Genomic DNA, 26,264 nt, shown 5'->3' with positions numbered 1-26,264 from the left:
ACCTAAGGGATACCATCAGCATTGCTGCCGTATCCGTTGCAAAACTGCAAAAGCAAAGACGTGACCATTTTTTATTATATCACCGCACGGCAGAGCTTATTAAATATCGCATAATTTCGTCTTTCACTTGTTTCTGAATGCGAAACCAGCAAAGCAACTCAGTAAAACAGACGTGGTGCGCTTCGGAAAAGTAGGCCGCGCAACCATAGAAAACAACCGCTTACATTAAGTCGCTGTCGTCCGCAGAGCGTGGAGTGAGTGCGCTCCCGCGCAGTCAAACTTTGTTTTCTTGAATGCCAATTTGAATAATAATTTGCGATTAGATGAAAAATCTGATAAAAACTAGTACGTGATATTTGTCGTAGTTTTTTCGGTTGTTCCGCGTGCTATTTCGACGAAATATGGTACTGATCTCAAGGACTACGTCAAGCGAAACGGTAAGAATATTAAGCAAGTGCGGTGCGTCGATGGTATTTCGCAGGTTTGCGCTGATGCTTGAACAACCAGTTAATGATTACTCGAGAGCATATTAAATTTCTAATTCTAAATTACACGATTGTATGGATGATTTCAGTGGAATTGAAAAATATTATATATTTCATTCTTTTCTCAACGTATGCTTAGTTACTTTCGTATTACACTATATTTCTGATCACAAGCTTTTAATTAAAACTGTAAAATATTTTATGTGCTCACACAAAATGTCGATTTCTAACTTTTGATTTTCTTATCGACACTATATTAAATGTTCATGCTTGTTTTAATTCATGAAAATTTTTCAAAATGTTTGTTTTTAATCAGTAGATACCCGGACAAATTGCAACCGTTTTAGACTGTTACATTAAAATTGCGCATTAACCATGTTATATTAATCGAGCAAAATTTACAATAAATTGGGAATTATAACAATTTCGCATAGGATACTCCTGATATCGTTATCAGTTTTCTTTGAAAACCAACTATACTTTTGATTGGATATCGTGCGGTGCAAACATTCGGCTTATTGGATCACATATTAAAAGTTCCGATTTTGATTTAAGCATATTTTACATTTTCCAAAAAATGAGTATGCTGATTTTTCTGTTACTTTTACAAATTAACTTTAATTAAATAATATATTCAGAAGAAATAAACGTTATTGTATGCGACTCGGCCTTTGCATTACAAACAACTCTATCGGTTTTCTGTGTGAATTTTCGAGAAAATGAAAATTTTAATTAGATTATGTTTTCTACTTACCTATTTATTGAAATACAGTCGATTTGGTAGAAGTACATTTTGGCGAATGTTTCGGTCTTACTTCAGATTTAGTTAGTTAAGCAATTGATAAATTATCGTTGCAAAATCTAGAAGTTACATACATCCTTCCAAAAATTAATTAATTCGTCGGTGGTCGACCAACCTTCAATTTTAATATATGACAATAGCATAACATTTTTTTTAACTTTATCTACTGCTTGCTGCGAATTTATTGATTTTAGAATTCCAAATTTGTAATTTTGGATTGAATATTAAGTTAAAATAATAATAGTTATTATATTGTATTGATTTTGAAAATTTAAAAACAGTGTCAATTTCTTAAAATTATTTTATACTAGTCCTTTGTCCACTGTATCCCATATAATTTAAAAAAAAATAAATAAAACAAATACATTTCTAAATCGTCGAGTTGTTGCAAACAAAACGAAATAACCCGACATGAATTTAAGGATGAATTGTAGTTATTATAATGTCCCGTCTAATAAGATAAAAATTTTGTGTTACTTTAACCCACTATTCTACGTCAATTTTTTAAACGTCAGATATTTTAATTCATAAAGAATCATGTCCAAATAACAAAAGTCTCATAAAATTTCATTTCAAAATGTGATATAGAAATCAATATAGTAATCGGAAAAAAATATATTTCAAACATAAATTGACGAATTTCTTGTATTTTCGACCTGTCTTTAATGAAATAGCCTCAAATTACTTTAACGCCGATTATTATTCACTGGAAGAAGCAGAAAACCAAAAAACGTCATCAACAAACATTTCATTTCTTTCAGTTAAAATTACTCGTTATTTGTATTCCATGCCCATAGCAACCGATTTGTATTGATTTTCCAATTAAGAGTGAACCGCGGTTTCTCAAATATGACTCACCTCAATAGTTAAAATTCTTATTTCATATATTGAAAGTTCAGTTTTCCCATTAGGGGAAATACACTATATAGATGCTGTATTTGGTATTTGTAAGATTATTCACCAGTGTTCTGTCATACTCAGTTGGCTTCTTAAATAAATAAATTAAATGGTGGAAGGAAGAACATATTTTGCATATGTACTTGAAGTAATGTGAATTGAAGCAAATGTATATGTAAATTAGGCTGCAATATCAAACGGGTCTCAGACATTTGGTAAGTCATTTAAATTATCATGACAAGTAACAAAATTAAAGTAACAAAGTGCCAAAAGGTAAAAATATTATCCAAATAACAATAAATTTAGATGCCCAATTTCGGCAATCTCACTCACTCACTCACCTAACTAAATTAATGACTAGTTTTGGTTGGTTTAATGATCGCTTGAATACAAAAAGAAATCTAGAAAAAAAAAAACTAACCAAAAATTTTGGTACAAGAATTATGTTGCAATATGTCAAGGTTTTCCTTATGGTTTTTGGAGCGACTTTCATTTTTGTATATTTTTTTTACTTTTAAGCAGGTTTACTCTTAAGGGGTGCCCAGATTTAAATTAATGAAAAATACCATTGAAATAGTGAACGTCTTAAATGATTTTGTTATTTTTTCCAAATATTGTAAATTGAAATATTATTGCAGATCGTTCTAATTCTAATTCTAAAATTCCAAGTAACAAAATGCAACTCCTCTTAACTATGTGTTATATTGTTACTTGTTCCTGATTCTCTACTTATAGCAAGGGAAAGCGTAAATACCGTGCTACAAATTAAAGCTTAAGGCCCTCACAGACACTGACTGTGCCTGTCACATATACGTGCTGTTTTTAGCACAGTTTTTTCTACACACGAAGGCAAATGCAATTTAGTTTCTTCCATCGTGAAAATGGCTTCCCTCAACACAGTTTTGTCTTGTACTTTGCTTGCTTGTACAATAAGGAAGAAGAACAAAATCGGTTAGATAATTGAACCAATATACCAAAAATTGAAGAAATAATTATGCTGAGGCGATCAATTTCATGTGATTAACTGCAACTCTAAGATTTCTTGCTATTGGTAAAGTTTCTAAAATAATATCATCTGAGACAGATAGTACACGAGACATGGTACCGCAATATTTCAACAATTTTATTGTTGTTGGTTATCGTTATCTTGTGGATTGCAGGTTGACCATAAAGAAGATAAGCTTTGATTATATCGAGCTAGTACATGATGAATAGAACTGAACACGCACAGACATGCTCAGATCTGTTGATTTGTGCAACCAAATTTCAAACAGGTTTTGATTTCTCTCAGGCCCGCTACTCCGTTTCTAAAACGTAGTGATATCCTAGTTATTCCAAATTTAGCGACAGGTTAGTGGCAATGGCCTCTAACGTTTTCCAGAAAACCACACCCTTACTTAGACACAAAACATTGAAACAATATAAAAACCCAAATTTTTAGTGTTACAATTTATTGATAAATTCATGTCAAAATTACGAGCTTGATAGATTAAAGTGAAATGAATTGGTAGCAAACAAGGTCGCGTGCTGAAAGTTCAATTGATCTAATATTAACAATTTTTTTTTGTCTAAAAAACCTTTTTACATCCGAAACAATAGGAAACAAAACTAGTTGTCCTTTTTCAGCGAGGCAGATAAAATCTCGCTCGGCTGTCCGAACGATTGTTGTTGCGTGCGTTATTTTGGAAAAACCGACCGGCCTTGATAAACTTAACAATTATTTCTGTGGCCATTTGCCCAATGGAGACCGCACAAACAACAAGAGCGAATTACATAAAAATTACCAACGTGTAATGGTTTGACAAAGCCGTTTTCCACGTTCAAAAAATATTAATTAAACATTTAAAATGTGCCGTTGTCTTATCTCACTTGCAGGTGTTTTGATTATCTACCACATTTTAAAAAAAAAGAAATTGGAGTACATTTTCCATGTAAATTCGCTGTTTCAGATCTTGAAACCTGTTTTACATTATATGGATTATATGCACTCGAAAATTGTTTACTCATTACCAAACATCTGCCAAATTTCGTGTAGACTCTTCATGTATATCCTTGAATCCATTGACCAGGGATTTCCAAACCACTCGTCCCTAATGACATGTGGCTCGGTCATAGGTATTTGATAATTCAAAATGCATTGGCCCAAATATATTATTGCAACATTAAGGTGACCACAAGCCAATCACCAGACATTTTCCGCTCTATAGGTGTTCCAAAAGAAATCCTAAAAACTTAAGATACCTTGTTAAAAATAAATGGTAGTTTGATATATAAACGGTCGGTCAGAAGTGATCGGGGAGATAACGCGCTTCAAATATGGCGGTAAAATAATATTTTTATTTTTTACCATATAAAAGAAAATAAATAGAACAATCCAATATTATGAAAGTATTACTATTATAAAACCACACTTTCTGAATATATGTTCAATTTTTTTTTAATAAGTCCAATAAGTTCAATAATAAGAGTTTTACTTGAATACTAACTGTGTGACAGCACCCAATTATAATCGTAGTATTATAATATTTTATTCTATCTATTTTCGTTTTTTAAGATAAAAACTAGAAACATTATTTTTTGCTCATATTTGTTTTGAAACACCTGGTATATACATATTTTAGCCAACAATATTTTGAGCATTTTTTATTGAGCTACCGTTTTTTTTATCAATTTTTATTTGTCCATTAACCGCCAAATAAACAAAGGTTATTGTAGTCCATATAAAAAAAAACATGTTCCTGAAAGTTTATCATCTTTATCGTGTTACTGAAAATGAAACTCATTTCAAACCAAAATTGTGACTAACAAAGCGACCCTAATTGATTTAGATTGATTAAATATATTGTCAAGTGAAGTGTATATTATATGCGAAATATTACCACATAAAACGTCGCTTTGAGGTAAAATATATTAGATAGCGTATGTTGTATCTTTCATGCGAGAAATGCAAAAGCTAACGAATTTATGCGCCTTATAGCCGATCGAAAGTGTTTCGGATCAACAAATTCTCTTTTCAATTCGTTGGCGTTGTATAACTGAAAAAAATTAAGACAGTTACAAAACACGTCGCCAGTGCGTCACTCACTCCTGGGGACTTCCAAGTAAAAGAGAAAGTTGGTATCCGGTATAAGGACTCGCAACTTTTATCTTTTAGTTATGGCGATCGCCGCCATAACCTAAACCTGATTCACCACGCAGTTATAATTGGGTATCTTGTCATAATACGTTATTTCAGGCATATTTTTAGGTAACCAAAATTGTTCTTAGTTTTGCAAAAGTAAATAATATGTTTTGACACAGATTTATCGATGTATATAATATATGTACAGATGTACGAAGGCTCATTTTATCAGGTATCGCTACTTTTATATAAACGTTTTTTAAATTGTATAATTTTTGTTACACAGAGTTGTAAAAAAAATGTTTTTTCTTTTACCAACATTGCCTACTTATTAAAAGTAAAACTCAAATTTGCGTAATTTTTGATATTTTTACTAGTTTTATGCTAATTGTTGCTTTTGACCCTCATCAGAAAGATACTCTTCAATTATTATTCGTATTCGTTATAAACAGAATCCGTAGAAATCATAAATTATCAGTACATATTAGATGTCACTTTTAAAAACACAGATTAGAAAAAATTGCAATTGCTTGGCATGGGCACATGAAAACACTTACGATAACCCATCAAAATAATATATAATGCAACAAGTGCGGTAAACGGCATTTGACCCGAGCGGAGAGAGTGTTTAATAAACGAGTGACTTAAAAAGTTTACCGAATGTGTTGCATACTATCTTTGTTAGTTTTTGGGGTATATTTTCGCAAAACATCACTAATAAATTCACTGATATGACTGTCAGAATTGACAAACTTCAAAAGTCAAGGTATGGGAAATGTCCGAAGTGGCTCGGATACGTGGGAAAGGAAACTGACGTGGTAAAGTGAAGATTACCGGTGTGTAATTGGGTATTTTACAGACGGGATTAGAAAAAGAATTTTATTTCAATTAAAATAACGTTGGAAAAATCAAACAATTTCAATATCTCAACAAATATCTCAAAAACTACTACAGACAACAAAAGTTGTGTAAATTTGTTTTTTTTAATACTCTAGTAAGAAATAAAAAAGTAGTACCTGCTTGACTGGCTGAAATATAAAATACGTCCAAAGTAGCCATTATAGGTAAAATTATCCTTTATACACTGAACTCCATGTCCGAATGTATTTTCTAATTTTGCTTAATTTCGGTTTGGTTTGGCAGATAGATATATACTTTGAAAACAGTTCATAAAGATGTGTTTGCTTATTTCGCGCAGTTATTCACGCTATAAGCTTAGCCTCTGACGGAGCCTATATGTAAACTTCTAGAATCACAAACACTACAAACACATGCTGAGAATGTCACAAATTTGCACGTAACAAATGTCGTCCTGCAGCGTATCGGAAAACAAAGAGTTTCCAAATTTAATCCAAGAACGCATACTATGAAAGTCTTATGCAAAAATGTGAAATATGGGAAACATATCTAAGGCTTATCTAGATCTATTTCGGACTGCAGCAAATAGATTGTATTGGCGATAGTAGCGCCAACGTCGCTGCAGATAGGGTACAAGAAGAATAATGTCATATTAATTGCGAGGAACGTTGAGATTTTTTATGCAAGATTAGCGTAAATTGCATTAATCCGCTTTAACTTTACCGGCCACTACAACTTTTTTTTTTGGGGAAATCAGAGATGAACGAAAAGAGTCACTAAAAATTTCAAAATATTTAGAGTCAATATATCAAAGAAACATTTTTTGTATTTCTATTTATATTATGTTAAAAATTATTATTTCTCCTTCTTTGCGAGGACTTCTAATAATGTATTCGACAATTCCAAATCCTTAATAATTTAGAAACTGGTTCGATTGCGGGAACTTTACCGAATACCGAGAAGCGTTAAATTAATTTGGTTGCAATAATTCTGGTTTTTGTTATTAAGTATCCTATTGGATTTACATAAGAAGTCAGAAGTTCATAGAGAATATTAATTTCGATCAAAATGTATTTGAAGCCAACACGAGTGTCACAAAACGGAACGTTCTCAATCTGAGTGGTGATAGAGGTGAGTTTTGCTTTGGTTAAAATGTAAAAACGAGTCAGTATTAATGCCATAATACATCACACTTACTCATTTCCATTTTTTACCGAAGAACCTGAATCGTCATGATTTTCCATTTAGACGAAAAACCAAAGTTTGCCTAGTTAATTAATTACTAGAGCTACATCGGTCTAAATTAAAATTTCTTATACTCGTATTATATCCGTCATCCGATAATATTTTAATTATAATTATTCATTAGTCCCGCAAAATTTTACTTTAATATAACATTTGCATACTATGAAAACAATTATAACTTATAAACACTATATTAATAATAATTAATATTAATTAAATTATATTATATAAACCCTAAAAGGGCGCAACAAGTTTAAACTCAAAATAGGCAGAGGATATAATTTTTACGGCGGTGTAACATTTTATCTCTTATTTAAATTTCTTAACTTGTTAATACGTGGCAATCATTTGCTTGATAAACACGGTTTTTGCGTCTCAAGCATAAATTTATTACCTACTTTAGGAAAATGTGAACTTATCGTCTCATAAACATTTCTTGTTAACTTTGATGTATCACGTAATTCCAGAACAATCAGTTGATGTTTTCAAAAAAAACAAAATTCCTATTTCAAAGCACCTGTTCTTCTGTAGGGTTTATTAAGGCTTAAACGACTCCAGGGAGTACTCAAGATTCCATTATCCTAGCCACTATAAAGTACAAAATATCACATGTGACAAGTGTATTTACCAACTTAATAAAAATAAAAATTGTCAATGTGTAAAATTGTATAAAATGCCAAGGTTCGTACAGTCGCTAAGTTGTCATTATGGCTGAACTTTCCCTTACAGAAATCCACACTTTTGACTCATTTACTCACTAACTTCGATTTCTTTAAGGGGACATTATTTTAATGTCTTAATCTAGGATTTGGTAGCAACCATAGTGCAATAATTTTATAGTAATACATGCGATTTAAATGTTATCGATTGACTAATCGAACATGTTTAAATATAAGTAGGTACACGCGATGTTCCAAGTAAAACACGTTTTCACGCATCCCGCATCAGAGATCAAAAAATTGGACCTTGGAATTTAACAAAATTCAAGTGTCAAAAAAATGACGCGACCTTGTTACGTCATCGCAATCTCTTATCACTCTTATCTGTTCTAAAATGGCCCCCGTGCAAACAATTTTAATTTATATTGAAATAGGGGCGATCATTTTAAACATAAATTTTGCGAACCACTTTGCATTCAGTTTAAGGTGCTCATTCTGCGCAGCAACAATATAAACTTTCCTATTTGTTTTTTTTTATCGCCAGCCATTAGACAAACATCCATGCATTTTGGAACTTTCCGAGTAAGTAGGGAATATTAGTAAATATTTTAAGAAATAGGCGCAATAATAGGCAATGGGTGCAACAATCAGAGCTTAAAACAACTTGTTTTCAAAGCGTTTAAGAGACAAATGATTTGTTTTTGTTTATGTGTTCTAGAAAATTAAGTTGTACCTATGAGGTGTTAATAAAAACGTATCATTGTGCCAAAATTTCGCACTACTTCTGTTTTAAACCTTATTTTCAACTTTTAATAATAATTTGTAAAAAAAAATATATTTAATTATTGACTGACAAGGAATAGTAAACAATATAATGGTAGAAACAATTCTAATTTGCAAATACCAAGTCATAAATTGATTTGAGTCGCAAAAAACTATTTTTTTGCCAATTAAATTATGCGCTATGCTGCATCAACCTGTTATTGATTTACTCTATCGGGAAATACATTAATTGCTCTAGTATATATGCAACTTCGTATTCGACCTTTGTATGTATGCTTGTGGATTGTAATTCTTTTTTTGTGTATTTTAAAAATGCGTTGAAAACGAGAATGTGAGCACTAACCCACTATGTAAGCACGTACTGTCAAACTGAAACGGACCAATCTCCAGCATCGAAATTTGAGTGTATCAAAAAATTGAATTCAGACCAAAAAATAAACCTAAAAAATTTACATTTGGATCTTTTAAAAACATTCTCTCGTATGAACAATTCCAACAACTGCAAGTATAAAGTGTCGTACATAAAATCATACGGTGGTAAGTTGAGACGAGTGCAAATTTTTCATAGCACTAAATTATTTATCAATGATATTTCGTCACCCTTGTGCATATTTTTTGGAACAAGGTTGATGCCCAAATGAAAAGATTTATATTAAGTTCCTCGATGTCTATTAAATTGCCAGATATCGGGTAAATAGTGAAGTAGTAATAGGTGTGTAGCCCAAAAGATAATCACACATGCTGTATATTAATAAGATTGTGTGTTAATTCATACCACTAAAATTTTCGTTTAAAATTTTTATTAATTATACAACGTCAAATTTGCAACATTCCTTTCATTTCACAATCGTGGTATCAGATTTAAGATTTTCATATTGACGTTTTATTGCTGATTTTATAATATGGAGACGTGATTTTATTTAATAGCTTTGGTTAGTTTTAAATTTTAAATTGCCAGTTTTCTAAAGTTCTAAAGTTGAATAATAATTTTAGACTCGTTATTATTCCTAGTATTGACGGATTTTAGGCACTTTTTCAATGACATCTCTTATAATGTAAAACAGTAAAATTCCATCGAACGGTGCTCAAACTGTGTTACTTCTTATATATAGTGGTGGAAAAAGTATAGACATTTTTAATAATGTTTATATTATTAATGCTTCAAGGAAGGTAGAGTTTTTTACTTTTCATTCATTAAGAGATTCTACTGATACACATGAATGAATGTTTGTTATGTTCAGTTAGAAATAACTATGGAAACTTTTTATATTATTTTGTGTTCTACATTCAGTCTTGACTCTACAGTGCCGGAAATTTTCATCTGAAGTGCTGTAATGAAAATACTACAATTTTTTTTTATTATATATGAATAGTACTACATCTACTTCCGGGATTGATAAAACCATTTTAAAAATATAGAACCTCGACGGTCGAAAATCATCCAGACAAATCAAAAACGAAATCTTGGAATAGTTTGGCATGGAAGTAACAAGTTGAACAGTAAGAAACGGTCTAATCAACGGAATTCGGAGTAAAATGCATCAATTTCAAACAAAACAATATTGGAAAATACAATACTACGCAGAAGAAGGCGTGCCAATAAGATGGCGATTTCAACAGGACCATAATACAAAATACGCATCCAAGTTTGCGAAAGAATGGTTTACTGAGAAAAATATAACTACCCAATCGGCAGATCTGAATCCCATTGAACATCTTTGGAATGTCTTAGAGTGGGGTTGTCGCATGCAATCTTTAAAAGCAATAGGAAACTAGAAAAATGGGTGTGATTCTATGCACAGGTCCATCTTAGATGCTATGAGCTATGCCAACCAAATACTAAGACTAATAAATCATATTTTTATAAAAGAAGAAAGAAAGTTTCCATAGTTATTTCCAGATTTTATTTAAAATTTCTTTAAAATTTAAAAATGTGAATCTGCATGGCAATAATTCTTTGTAAAGTGACCACATACATTTTTAAAAACCATTATAATTATGTAAACGGTGCCATGATTTGTAGAAACAGATATGCTCACGATATTAAACAGTTTCCATATATTTCATCACCACTTATATTTTATAAATGGTTTTAAATTAAAACTACTCCAGTGAGACAAGTGTTACATAGTAATTATATATAAAGAGTTCCAAGCTGTAAATAATTTGTTTACTCCTGCAAAATCCCAATCATACACCGATCTAGCGTGCGAAAAGTGTCATTTGACGACGTTCGTTTCGTTTCCTACGGCTTTGCGAGTCACTCCGGACATTTCCGGGATATTACGACACGGGCTTGGAAACAATCGGATGTTTTCGGAGATATTTGACACGGTTTGAATTAAGTCAAATGACTAAAATGCCGTTTATCCCTTCTAACTATTGTACTATTATAATTGATTGAAGTTGTTCTCTCATTCATTTCACATGCCTACTACTATAATATTTTGCCAAATGTTTGTTACGATTTAGGTCCATTGGACGTGTTCTTTTTACAATGTTCGGCTATGTTTATGCTATGATCACTGCCAGCAGGAAAATAACATATTCTATTCAATTACAGCCTATTTCTATTCGTCGATGTCGAGCTAACAGGCATTTGGTAACTATTGCTGGTTGGTTCACATGCACATTGAAGGTTTTACCGTTTTTGCTTTGAAATGGAACGAAAACGTTGGCGATTTAAACAATTGTCGAAACTTTTGCTTAACGGGCAGTCTCGAAACGTTTAGGGGCACAATGTACACAAAAAAATCAAAGGCAAAGAAAATGCAAGTAAACGATGTTTATGTTTACGTCATTCTTTAAATTAACTTTGCATTTACCGATGTAACGTAGGATTTCAACGTATTTTTTCCTAATTACAATTCCGGTTTTACTATTCATCCCAACAAAACGTTATGAGCCAGAATTAAAACCAGATTCGCTCGCGTCATACTTAAAATTCATTCAATAAACATAAGCGTAAAAAAAATAGCACCGACGCGACGCAATGACGTATGCACAATCCGAACGGCAAAATTCACTGAATTGAATACCAGCGATTCCGAAAATGTCTAATGTTGAATTCGAAATTAACAGATGGTTCGCAGTCGCTATCAGAACGCTTCGCTAAAATTTTGTCAATTATTGTTGTTACCATCGGGTTACACTAAAACGGATTTAAACATTCCGAAATCAAGGTGAAACTACGCACGGACTCAGTGAAGAGAGAAAGAGAGACAAGAAACGTTTTAATCCTGTTGAGGAGTAAGACGGGTTCTATCTGGGTTTTTTGACTTTGTCTGGTGTTTTGATACGCTTTCGGGTAATGGATCCAGTGGTGCGTGAGAATTTGTCATTGCAATTTCAGTACATCGCTTTTGTGCAGCAATAATGACGTAACCGTCGCTCAGTAGGATGAGGTATGTGCTTACTGGACACCAATTCAGTTTATAATACTTTTGACTATGATGCCATTAATTATTTCTTATTGAAGTCATCTAAGGTCATTTCTTAATCTAATCTAAAATTAATCTATTTCAGTTTGTTGGATCCCTTTTGGATATAAAATTGTAGGAATATTGGAATTTTATTTAGATTCACGACTTGCTTGCTGTCTTGCTTTCTATTTGTGCATCAAGCTTATTCCTAAAAATATCCACAAGAATAGCGAAAAATCATTGATTAATAATTTAGCTCCATGATACGTTTCCATTAATCTCAACTTACCACCGTTTTTATTCTATGTATGACACTTTACAATTTGAAAGTTGAAATTTTGCAATTTGAAATTATTATTAAATTTTTTTAAACATAATTAAGTTATGGCAAAAAAGAATTGATATAATTTTCATGAAATGGAACCTTAAAAACTACCATAGTGGGCATACAATTATAGGTACTTATTTTTATAGTGCAACTATCACAACTATATTTTTCATTCTTCGGATATACAGGCGATTAATTTTCAGACTCAATGATTTATCTCCTTCATTTGGCTTTGTCCAACCTGATACTTAACCATTTTTTCCGCAGTTTTAGAAATTTAAAAATAATAGTGAATTATATATTGTCATTTTTAAACCTAAGCAAACTTTTGAACTGCTTTTAATTTAATGGGTAACATTTTTTCTACTGCAGTGAAATTACGCATTATCCATATTTTCATTTTTTCAAAAATACCCGACATGAATTTTACGCCTGTTTGCCTTTTGTCTAAATTTTGTTTATTTTGCTTGGAAACCGCCCAGCGCTTCTACGTATTTAAAAAAATTGCAATGCGGTCCATTTATTTAGAATTCACGAAGTATATAACTTTTGATGTTTATGACGTCTAAAAAAGTAAAACAATTGAATGATATTACTTAAAAAATAAAAACTTACCCACCGTATAAAGAATTGTTTTGTACTAAAAAAACTCGAATAATCTTCGCTACATTTGTGAGTTTTTTTTCCTAAGGGATGGGAATATTTTTTATGTAAAGGTTTTTTACCTTAAAGTACATTCACGTAACTCATATCATGGCGACCAATTCAAAAAATTCGAATTACAAACGCTTAAACTGGAGTTAAAAATATAGAAAGGGGTGCTTTGAAGGAAGTGTTTAAAACATAGAGCTGCAATGTGGTATGATCTGTTTACGATATAAGAAAGTGACCAATTTCTTTAGAATGGGATTATCCAAGGGTGGTCATTAACATACACCTGTGTTTAATATTCTTTGGTTTGGTATACTACTGAGTTTAAGTTTATTAGTAATCATTCTTATTTCGTGTGTAATACAGCGTGTGTTGAATCGTGTGCGAATTATGCAAAATATGTGCGAGTCTAGTGTTTTAGTGTATCTCAGGAAATGCTCACGCCCAAAATGTAGAAAACACTATTCTATTGAGACTAAGGAAGTTATAAACAATGTTTATTTGACTCTCATTGAACGTGGTGCCAGCAAGCAAGCATCTTTAGAAGAAACGGCCACATTGACGAAAATTGTGAATAATCCCATTTTAGCGAGGAAAAAAAGAAGCGATGCTGACATTTTCTCGAGTGTAAACGAAAGTGATCAAGATATAATATGGCATAAAATTTACCAGTTATACGAGGAACAAAGCGTGCCTCCATATATAGAAAAAGCAGAACAATCGTATATCCATATTGCAAATAATATAGAACAAATAATAATTATAACAGGCGATGATAGCGATAGTGATACTGATATATTATGTGAATAATTTTAAGTAATTTAAGTAGGTAATAAAAATAAATAAATATTGTTTAGTATCTTTCCTAACAAAACCAAAAATAATTAAATTCTAAGCAAAGTACGGACCTTTTCGGCTATATTTCATTCTTACAGCTTGCCCGGGTCTTTCCTTAATTCGCATCAGTTAGTCACTTTCTTATATCTATGAACAGACTTTAAGATTTGATATCATCACTATTTAATGCACATTCACGCATAAAATGGTTACAGAAATGAAAAAAACGAAACAATATCCATTATTACTGTTTAATATACTTTCTTCCTTTTTTCAGATGCCTCAAACAGTGCCGTCAGCATTAACCCCGCCGTTTGACTACAGCAACTTCGCCGAGAGTTTCGACCTGTCATTACTACCCGGCGATGATCAGTTAATTTCTGCTTCCACGCAACTCTATTCCCCAACGCCGGAAAAATCTTTGCAGCCCAAAATATTCGCAAGCTTCTATCCCAGCTCGCCGGAGAGCGAGTCGACCGTTCCAAATGACGTAGATTTCGGCCCGGATTTCCAGAAGCTACTAGGAGAAGATCGAAAATTTTCCACCTCGCCAATCCACCTCGAGGTTCCAACAACTGGCAACCACTTCGGACCACCTTCTCCGTTTTCACCCCAATCCCAAGAATTGATACCGCCTAATGATCGATTTTCAAATTATAGGGAACATAATTTTTACCCGAGTTCCCCTGAGTACTCGGTACACACTCCATCTCCGGGATCTATTTACTCTAGATCTCCTTGTGACGAATTTTTGCAAACCATAAAACAAGAGAGTCCATTTTCGAACTCGAATTCTCCGCTGCCCAGCTTCAGTCAGTTCGGAATAAAAGAAGAAAGTTACGTGCTTAGTTGTTCGTTCTCCTCGCCTACCTCCCCGGCGCATTCGAATTTTTCCGGGAGCTCTTCCCCTAAGCAATTAAATCCGAAAAGTGAGTTTATTGATCTTTTGGAAACGTCGGGACTGGACAAACCGATTAAACAAGAGAGTACGGTGGACTTTAGCGAAATTCTCAGCGGGTTGCAGAATACCAACACCCTTCGTCAGATCCTTCAACAAAAACCTGGAGAAAATCCGCCGCAAACGGTACCCGAGGCGCCCAAAGATCATCAGTTGCTCCGACAGGTTCTCAGAGACACGAGCTTTCAGAAAAGGTTTAACGTCAAGCCTATCGAGTTCCCATTCAACGGAGAAGACATCAAAATGGAGGAACCCGACGAAAACGACCAGAACGAACTGATCATAAGCTGTGAGGAGCAAATCGCCAGAGAAACTATCGAACCTGTATTAAATTTGGCCATTGAACAGATGAGGAAAGATGTGGACAATACCTGTACTACCCTTGGAATCGCACTGGGTAAGGTATACATTACGTTAAGTTACGATATATTTTTTCTTCGGAACTTGCAACGGTAACATAAATTTTAAAGCATTCCAAATATAAGTTCAACAGAGGAAGGGGCACGCAATGTATTATTTATGGAAGCGGACTCTGTTGAGCGTCAATACCAGATTTACCACTTGTCCAAAAATCTCTCAGCATCTTCGATCCATCAATATTTTACCAAAAAATTAACTAGGTTTTTTTAAATGTGCTACAAAAAAAATTATTAAATTTGCAAAAAAACTTGATCAGGAATATTGATCTTTACGCCCTGTAGAGTAGTCCTTTTAAAAGAGATAGACTTAGTGTTGCAAAATGCACTAAGTACTGACAAAAGAGATTTTCAACGACTATTTTGCCACTCTTATTTTAATATTGTCATCTTTATTATTTCATTTCATTATTGTCTTTTTAATTATTTGAATGATTGAACTTGGGAGTCTGATAATATCCTGAGCATTTTCCCTTCTTCGAAAGGTACCATAGGAATAGCTATCATATTTTTATCTGAAGAGGAAACTTAAAGTATTGCAGACAAGAATTTTGCTAGAACGCACACTTTGCGGCAAAATTAAGCGTGAAAATTCATCACGCTAATTGGCTATTTGGTATTTACCACAATCGCCCGCATTTAACATTTAAACAAACACTAATCAACCGGTGAACGTAACGTAAGAAGAACACGAGACTCAAGGTTGAAATTGTTTCACACGCATTATAACATTTCAAAAACGTGCTAGGAAGAACGTTTATGATAAGTTTGTGGTGTGCATAGCATCAAATATTTTTGAAGCGGCGTTGTTGTCGTCACTATTAAAGTTCGTTTCATGAGGTTTGGTACTTACGTATATTTTTTTGAAAAAAATCGATAATTATTCTAGCTAGGGCCACCATCCTTTTATTTTGAATGAGACAAGCATTTATAAACTTTTTTGGGCCTTTTTTGGAACATTTCCATTTGTTAGAAAAGGTAACTGATGACTTGCAGTGTAATAAGAAGACATCGTTATCTTCAAAAAACTGAAAGTTATACTTTCTAATCTAATCAATAACACAAAAACCCCAAACGATGTTTGTTATATTCAGGGTATACATTAGTCTCCCGTGAATTGTGAAGAATTTTAAAGTAATTCTGGGTGTCAATATGAATAGTAACTGTTTTCAGACCTAATTTTTCCATCCAATACGTTTGGAGTCTGCGTTCAAATTTATTTAGACGCGATTGTATTGACATTTTTAATTTAAGCACACAATGTTGTTTGTTCGCCTGGTCAAGCGTTTTACGGTTGCGCCAAATAAACTTTCAAACGTTACATAATCAGCTTTTTGCGAAGACCTATTTTTAGGTGGCCTCTACCGCGACAACTCTTACAATACATGCGGCACTCGCTCTTCGACAAAACTATTGAAAAAAATGCTACCGTTTAGTCCTTGGGTCTAGATTTTCACAGATATGAAGCCAAGCCTTAGTTTTTTTGTATTGCTTTATTTATAGTGGGCGTGGATAGACACGCAATGAAAGCTGGTAACAATTATTTGTGACTGTTTATTGTTCTAGATCCAACAAAATGGAGTCCCGCCGACGTCCTGTCTTGGATCCGGTGGACGTCCAGGCAGTTTAATTGTCCTGAACCTGCGGCCGAAAACTGGGAGATGACAGGGCAAGAGTTATTGGCCCTTTCAGAAGAAGATTTCACGAGAAGAGCACCGCAGGTATAATTCATCTTGACGTTAAAATATTTTTGTCGCTGGTCCCGATCAAAACACAAACTTGTTTCTCCGGTAGCGACGAATGTCCCTGTACCAGAAATGGGCTCAAAAAAGATCTTAATCGGTAATCCATACGTGTCAACCTAAGATTTATCTATTCGCTTAACCTAAATACCACGTGACACACCTACTTGCCATCGGTTGTTGTAAACAAATAGATAAAAGTGTGGATGTTGATTAATACGTTGAATACGTTATATCGCATTTTGCATTTCGCTTCGATCTATGAATAGAAATCCTTGAAAAAATTAAATTGTTTCGTTATAAAAGATATTACGCTCTGCCGATTTTATCGTAAAGTTCAATGAATATTTTAACGCCTATTGTGCATCTTTTAAGATGTGTGGAGAGTTTTTAAGTGACTTTTAAAATTTTAATAAATGCGGTAAACGGCATTTGAGTCACGAGTTTATTTGGCACGAGAGGAGCGAATGTTTAATAAACTACTTTTTCTACGACCGTTAGTTTTTGGGTGAATTTTTGCAAAACGATACGAACACATTCACTAACATAACCGTCAGAATTGACAAATGTTAAAGTTCAAGCCGTGCGGTAAAATCTCCGAAAACATCCGATTACTCCCAAACCCGTGCGGTAATATCCCGGAAATGTCCGAAGTGACTCGGATCCGTGGGACAAGAAACTCACGTGGTAAAGTAACGCATCCCGCACGTTCGATCGGTGTATAATCAGATATTTTACAGAAGGGAGTAGAAAAAGATTATTGCCTTATGATTACGCATTTCATTTTTCCACAAATTTAAGTTTCTATATGATACGCTATTAATATAGAATTAACGCGAAATTTCAGGTTAATTAATAAAATAAATCCCATTTAAACTGAACTCGTACTATCGTGATTTTTATTTATGTAAATATGTATTTTTAGTGCTGTTTTGCACCTGGTTCGAATATACACTTTGTTTTTAAATAACGCATCGCTATATAACAATTTGCAGAACTCATTGCATAAAACCATAAAGATAACGACAAAATCATTTTATCTCTTTATAAAACAATAAAATTCATATTTACGTTTTCAGAAATATCAAAGTTGCTCAATATGACCCAACGTTAATAAACGCCAAGTATAACTAGCGAAAATATCGCTTTTATCGAAAAATTCTGCTGTCCCGGGGCAATGTCATTGACTGACCTTTCTAAGAATTTCTTCTTGGGGCTTCGCGGGGGCATGGGACGCAAGACGAAAGAGGAAATGTTTGCATGTTTGTAACTGGCTTATAGTGGTGAAAGTTTCACTTCTCTTTAATTTGACCCACTTGACCATCGAAAAAAAACGTGGAATGCATTTTTATTAGGTTTTATCTTTTACAATAAAATGACTCGATTCGTTTTACTCGTATTTAAATTTTTCGAGGTGGTCACTGGTTTAAAAATCCTAATGTAATTTTTATTGGCAAATGTCATATATTATACTGCGATAAGAAATAGGAACCTCGTTTCTCGATTGCCTTTTCGCAATATCCCGATAACCGCTCCTTTTAAATGTTGATACGAAAGGATATTTGAACATCATAATACATTAACTGCAAAAGTCTTTAATTTTAATCCGAACAAATTTAGCAATATGGCGCAACATTAGCACAGTTTTACTTTTAAACAATCTCTGTTTACAGCTAAAAGAATTAAGGTCAACTTGCGCATAATACGCGAAACAGGTAGGTTTAACGGCACCTACGAGCTCATCGTCGATGAGCAAATAAAATGTTTTTGAGTGCCACGCGTGGTAATTTTTAATTTCTACAAATTTTTAACTTCTTAATATACTGTATACCGTATACCAATTGAATATTTCGGACTCCATATATTGACGATTTAGTTACGTGTTTATTTTTTATTTATTTATAAACGGAATCGACGTCATACTTGTTTTACATATACTCACTAATAATTTCGAGTCCCTACAAGGTGAAATTTGATGAAACGATAAAAGCTACAAACTAAACTGCCTTAATCCGTGTAAATTTTCGGCAGATAATTACAACAGCGCGGCTTTAAACAATTGCCATTAATTTAACAATCTGTTGCGTAAATTCTATAGTTGCTGCACTAACTAATAATTACGGCCGATTGTATGCTGATTTGTTCATATAAAACAAAAATCTAACACAAGCATATCGTGTATGTGACTCATTTCAAGCGCTGTTCTTGCGGTTAAAAACAATTGGTTGTTTAATGTAAGTGTGTACAATCGTGAGAAAATCTGATTAGGTCTAGAGTTATTCGAAACATGCTGCATATTTCTCGGAAACTTATGCTTCGAAATCGTAAGCTTTAATTATGGACTTTTGGCGAATTAAACTTAAAAATTGTCGCCTATACATTTTTTTTGCGCCAGCTTAGTAACTAAAAAAAAAATTACTGGACCATTGGAAGTTGTTGCTGCTGCTGCCGTTAGTAAATTAGGCATTTGTTGCAGGCCGGCATGAATCTGCATGCCCAACTGGAAATATGGAAGGCCGCCTATTCGGAGGATAGTGGCAAACATTGGTTTCCGGAATCTGTTTCTAGCAACGCTTCGAGTGGTGATATATCGGAGGGTAAGTCCCAAAATTCTGAAAGCAATAAATGAAACAACATGAGGTATATAGCTAGTAGCTTGCCTATTCCGAAAATTACTTCAAGCACTTTTGAAGGCAACATCAAAAAAATGTTGAGAATGGTCATTCAATACGAGAATGTGGGAATCGTTTCAAAACTCGCTTTCAACCAATAAGACCTTGCTACATACAACAATAAACATGACCTTTGACATTTCGTGAATTCCACAGTTTTCAGCTTGGATCTGGGATTTTTTTAACAGTAATTTCTCAAAATATACTAAGAGCCCGTTAAATTGTCATGGAAAAAGTGTTTTCAGTTTTAAATAGCAGAGTGGTACAAAGTGCCGCTTAGTGTGTGAAATATTAGGCCTTTCTGTACGAACATGTAAAAAAAGTTACGTACAGTGTGTCCCAGTAAAGGCAAGGAGCTACGGTATTAGAAAAACGGAGATTCCTAGAATTTTGAAAGAAAATTATTAAATAAATCAGCCAAGAGAAAAAGCTGGAAATTATTTTAGAGTTTTTGCAATGGCCAATAGGTGGCGTAGACCTCTAAAACTTCATAATGTAATAAATAATTTCTAACGTTAACTAGAGTTAGAGCTGAGAGAAATTTAAATGCTTTTTTTGCTCAATGCTTTTTGTTTCTTAAAATAGATCTCTATGTCTAGAAAAAGGCTTAACGCATTTTGATAAACTTAGAGTAGTCAAAAGGGGCTTTTACTAGGCTATCAATCGTACTGCGAATGATACTATTGTGATTGCTGATTGTGATTATTTGAAAATTCTGGGTCTCTCCGTTTTCCTAATATCGTATCTCGTTGCCTTTACTGGGACAATCGATATGTACAAAAACTCTGTAACGCATACATTTCTTGACTTTATAATCTGTGTCGATTTATGCCATAGAAAAAAATAGATAGTACACAAAATATTTAATTTTAAATATAGAAAAGACGAGAGAAATTTCTGGCATTAAGGAAGTAAAAATGTGAGTGCATTTCCAAAATTCCTTAGTATTTTGTTTGTTTCGCTAAAGTGGCTTAAGTCTTACAAAAAATGCTAATATTATTCGCTTAATATGCATATTTCATGAAAATTCTCTAGCGATAACGACGACTTTTGACTTTTTTCTACCTCGACGAGAATGCCTATGTAATGTCACTTCGGCAATTCGGCAAATATGGTGACCCGCTGGCACATTAATTTTTGTTAGATATTTGCGCCAATGACCTTGATATCAAAACCGCGATATATACATAATCCAAACATAATATCATAAACGTTGCGTGACTATTCGCGTTTTGTAATTATCTACGCGTATAAAAAGTCAGGAATAACGTATATACGGTTCGCTAGAGATAATTCAAATCCATTATAAATAAATATAGCACATGACTTATTTTTACCTACCTACCTATTCGCGATGTAGAAAACCACCTTCCAAGGCTAGCAAGATCTCACTCCTTGTTCGTTGCCGACTACAACTACTTCGATAAACATGTTTTTATACGCTTCTATTGCTTTTGTGTCCGATTCGCGTGGCATGGATTTTGTTATTTCAACAAATTGATCTTCCCAATTATTCGTGAACGCTGTGCAGGGTCACTTACTTAGAGTCTACTACACTACTACCGAAATTTCTATTGAACGGGTAAAGGGGACTTTTCCTAAGATGATAGAAATATTTTGGCAAATTCTGTATTGTCAAATCTACCCAAAACCAATGGCAACTTTGAAAAATTCTAAGTAACTTTTGTTAACATTCATGTCCTATATAGGGTTTAATGTGGTAAATGTGATAATCATAATAATTATTATTATTATTATTTTTATTAATATTACTATTGTTATTATTATTATTATTATTATTATTATTATTATTATTATTATTATTATCATCATCATTATTATAAGTGTCATTATTATTATTATTATTATTATTATTGTATAATAAGTGTGTGTGTATACTACACATATATTCTGAAATAAGTAATTTTTTATTTTAGATATATTAACTTGTTAAAAAACTTCCATACCTACTACTTAAATTGTTTAAATTTCTTTGTTTTTCGAACACCTTCGGATAGCATATTGGGAAATATAGTATTTGAATATTGTTTTCTGGTTTAATGAAGTCGATTTTTCAGTTTTATTTCGAGATTGCCTTTTACGTTTTAGGATTTCCTAGAGGGCTGCCTTCGAATAGAATTGAATGTAATATTCGACTTTCTTTCTAAATCAATGATAAATTTTTTCCTCTTATAAATAATCTTATTGATCCACTTTTGTAGAGTTTTTAAGAATGCTACCTGATTATCACAAGCTGCTCCCCATCCTAAAATTGTGTGACGTTGTACCAGATACGACAAAATAATTTTAAAGTGCTTTTTATCCAAAAAATAAATGTTTTTAGAAAATCACTACATAATTAAATGTAATATTTAGATTTACAAGTTGTCCAATAATAATTTTTCAGAGATTTTAAAGTAATTGAAGTGAGATGTAAAATATTGCGGTAATGAATGTAATGAATTGTTGTTTGCATTAGTACGTTGCAACGCGAAAATCTTTGACAAGAATGACAACAGCATATTAGATCCCGTCCCTCTCTTTGATTCCAACAGACTCGACATATCTTTGTTACACTAGACGTTTGACTTACGACAACATTTTTCGTTATCTATAGATGTTAATATATTATGTTGTTTAAAAAAAGGTTCGTTTATATATTTAGTGCTCTTGTACTTAGACTGCGAAATTGGTTATAAGGACATAATAACCCGACAAGGTGTATTTAAAAAAAGTTTTCATTGTTATTCAGAGCAAAAATGCACCTTTTTAAGACAACCTGCGGTCAGAGCTTTTATATGCATTATTTTTTAACCCAAGAAAAACATGGTCACTTGCGAAAAAATTAAATTTGCTTTATACAGTGACTCACAACAGTTACTTGGAATTTTGTATGAGAAGGATTTTCAATTGGAAATTTCAAAGTTGTGATCGGTTGCGACTAGATCCGATAAAGTTACATTTAGAAAAATGTTTTTAAAACATTCTAGAAATGTATATTTTGGGCTTTAATACCACGCTTAGTCAATTCTATACTAAAAACAGGACAATAAGTCAATCCATTACCCTTTCATCAAATTTAATGAAGCACAAATTTATCTCTTTTACAATTTTTGTTTTATTCGATTAAAAGATACTACCGCTGTATATCAAGAAAAAAGTGTTCAAACAGAAACGGATATAAGAAAAGTCTTATTTAAGAGCTAAAACAGAAAAAATCTTAAAGCAGCTCATCTATTATGGTACAGTAATAGCATGTTGATCTTCAAATTACTAAATTACTAAAATTAGAGCTCGACCACATACTTGAGCAACGCAATAAAAATTGCATCGGCTAATTAAAACACTGCTTATGAAGTTAGTGAAGATAGAGCCTTGAGTTTTCGCAAACCTTTGGTATTTTTTGTGAAATGAACGATGACCCCTCGTATCTCGGGCATCCTATGTCGGAAATGTGAAAAGGGCATCCGGTATAGAGTTGTATGCTATAGATTTTTTTTGAAAATCTGAACATAATTATTTTAATTCATAAAGCTGAAAAAACTGTTCAAAATTTTGTCTAACGGACCATCTACACACTGTTTCAATACTCTCCAAAGTTTTCAGAATAACGAGGTTGCATTTACAAACTTTCAAAAGCTGCTCGGAGGTTTTCGATATTATTGTAGGGATTGACATTTATTTTGCTTTCTAAATGATGCCACAAAACTAAGATCTAATTATAAATTGTGTTCAGATTTGCAAAAAATGCTAATATTTAATAATTGTTATGTTCCTTATCATTTTAAATAATTGTTTTAACATCTAGGTTTTAGTTTTGGTTTATCTTTTTTATTAATATATAGGTCATAAACCTATGTGAAATGTTACAAATAAAATGTTAATATTAAACTGATTTGGCTTCATACAAATTATAAAAGTTATCAATAGAATCAAATTGGTCTATAAGATATAGAGTATTTCATTAAAAAAAATATAAACTTTTTTTTCAAAAAAACGAAACCGAAAAAAACTGACTAGGTCACTGAATTCTAGGTAAAAATCTATATCGGATGCGTTTTTCTCCTTTCCGACATTTCAAATTTCCAAAGTCAGTCAGTATTTTAAAAACTAAGCAAGTCATAAAAATTTTGTTAACGTCATCTTTCGTTTCACAAAGAAGTACCAAAGGATTGCGAAAACGCAAAGCTCTATCTTCGCTAACAAAGGAACACCCCTCAGTCGGGATCAAAAAGTTGCCAAGTGAGAAACGGTCTTAACATTGTCGTTTTATTGCAGACGAGGATGATGAAACTCATCCTCAGACCGACCAATCGAAACCCACCACGTCCAAGACAGGATCCCATATTCACTTGTGGCAATTTCTCAAGGAACTGCTCGCGAATCCCCAAACTAACGGTCCTTGTATACGCTGGTTGGATAGGTCAAAGGGAATCTTCAAAATCGAAGATTCGGTCAAGGTGGCTCGGTTATGGGGCAAAAGGAAGAACCGACCCGCAATGAATTACGACAAGTTAAGCAGATCAATTAGGCAGTATTACAAAAAGGGCATCATGAAGAAGACTGAACGGTCGCAGAGGCTAGTGTATCAGTTTTGCCACCCTTACAGCTTGTAAGGGGGCTAAAACGCACCAAATTCCGTTTTTTTTTTGTATATAAAAAACAAAGACTCAATAGGATTAATCGGGGGTTAGCGGTTAAGGCGTCGGTGCTTAGGGTTATTTATTGTAAACAGCATTTTAAAGTTATTAAAATGCTGGAATAATCTAGAGTCAATTGGGGTATTACTGTTGACTTTAGCGTTCGCCTTTTAGGCCCCATTCGGAAGGTAATTTCCAAAGTTTCTTATATAAAATATTTGCCAGTTAGTAAAAACTTTCGTACGGAAGCTTAAGCGACGTCACCGAGAAGTATACTTCCGTTTTCGCCGGCCGGGTGCTCGAGATAAAAATCTTTATGAGCTCGCCGGCGAATATGGAAAAAGGTTTCGTCTGCCTATTGCCTTTCGCGTTTTGAAAGCTGGTGATCTTGGTCCCATATATCTATGATATATTAAAGCATTGTAAGTTCTATGAACAATTTTTTTAGTTTAGTGCAATTCTAAGGTTGTAAAGTTGTAAAAAATATGTCGCGTAGTTTTAAATGGTGACGCCAAATTCAGAGACACAAGATATAGCTGTTACAGCTACCCTATTTAGACGTCATCCTTTATTTATATACCGGTGTGGCAAAATTATTTTACCAGGTGTTTAAATTATTGGTTTAACAATGTACGAGAATACTCATAATGTACTCTATGTAATATACATAATTATAATTTAGTACAACTCGAAAGATCTGATTTTTTTTATAATATTACGTGTTTTCTTTTAAGAGTATTTTAATAGTGTGTTAAATGATGTTATTATCCACGTTAATTTTATTTTTATATTTATAGCGGCAAAGACAAAATAAATCTTTACACATATTAAATGTAGTTATTTCCTGACCATAAAGTTCATAAAGGTATCGGATTTCCTTGACTTTCTGAATAAAATCAACATAATGGTTTATTATATCATTATTATTATTATTACTATTATTATTATTATAAAGTACTTAGCCATCTTCATTTGTTCATAAAGGTAATGGATTTCCTTGGATTTCTGAATAAAATCAACGTAATGGTTTATTATATAATAATTATTATTATTACTATTAAAATAAATAAGCACTATAAGTTCAGATTTTCACGAAATTATATATTTTGACATGACAATTGTTTTGACAACACCGTGTCTTTATCAAATGTAATATTTACAAAACACCTGCTACTATATATACCGAAAAATGACCATACAACCACAATTAATGTTGTTGTGAGAATTTAAGTTCAATAAAGGAGAGGTATTTAAATCTAATTGATCGTTAAGCATTACATTTGAATGACTCATTTTGTTAATCTCCATGGCTTCCAATAAATTAAATTTTCTACTTTTTGTGGTTGTATGTAAAACATCAAAATTGTCGTCAAAAATGTGTTTTTCTGTGGTTAAGTGTGTAGCATAATTAGAATCTAAACTATTGTTTTTAAACGCTCTTTTATGTTCGTTAACCCGTTTCTTGAAGGATCTACCTGTTTGTTCAATATAAGTTGTAGGACAAGATCCACATTTCAACCTGTAGACACCTGATTTTTGGGATTTTGGACATTTCGTTTTATTGTTTTTTAAATATTTTCCTATTGTGTTGTTAGTTCTAAAAGCTATTTTTAAACCACATTTTGACAAATGTTTTCAAATTTTTTCACTAATTTTAAATTATTTATGTTCTGTATTAGGTTTCGGATAAATAGAGTTTACTGTTGTCTGTATTTGTTTTTTAGTTATAATTTTATCTATAATGGAGG

The 26,264-nt window shown here is 32.8% G+C and overlaps 1 protein-coding gene across 1 annotated transcript; it reads left to right on the top strand.

Annotated features, from left to right (window-relative positions):
- Positions 1–189: 189 nt before the first annotated feature.
- On the top strand, positions 190–25,331 carry LOC132704936 (DNA-binding protein D-ETS-4). Its single transcript, XM_060675282.1, has 5 exons — positions 190–437; positions 14,366–15,443; positions 17,029–17,183; positions 19,681–19,801; positions 24,155–25,331. Exons 1-5 carry the CDS (start codon positions 402–404, stop codon positions 24,490–24,492), a joined length of 1,728 nt encoding a protein of 575 aa, XP_060531265.1. The 5' UTR covers positions 190–401; the 3' UTR covers positions 24,493–25,331.
- Positions 25,332–26,264: the final 933 nt, after the last annotated feature.

The sequence above is a fragment of the Cylas formicarius genome, unplaced genomic scaffold (genome assembly GCF_029955315.1).
Source record: "Cylas formicarius isolate icCylForm1 unplaced genomic scaffold, icCylForm1.1 PGA_scaffold_7__23_contigs__length_41026272, whole genome shotgun sequence".
NCBI classification, from domain to species: Eukaryota; Metazoa; Arthropoda; class Insecta; order Coleoptera; family Brentidae; genus Cylas; species Cylas formicarius.
Note: the sequence above shows the minus strand (reverse complement) of the source record. Positions and strands in the feature narration are given on the sequence as shown.

Coding starts and splice junctions, on each gene's coding strand:
- LOC132704936 (XM_060675282.1), top strand. CDS start 402: ATGGTACTGATCTCAAGGACTACGTCAAGCGAAACG. Junction 15,444..17,028: donor TACCCTTGGAATCGCACTGG/GTAAGGTATACA, acceptor TTATTGTTCTAG/ATCCAACAAAATGGAGTCCC. Junction 17,184..19,680: donor TCACGAGAAGAGCACCGCAG/GTATAATTCATC, acceptor CATTTGTTGCAG/GCCGGCATGAATCTGCATGC.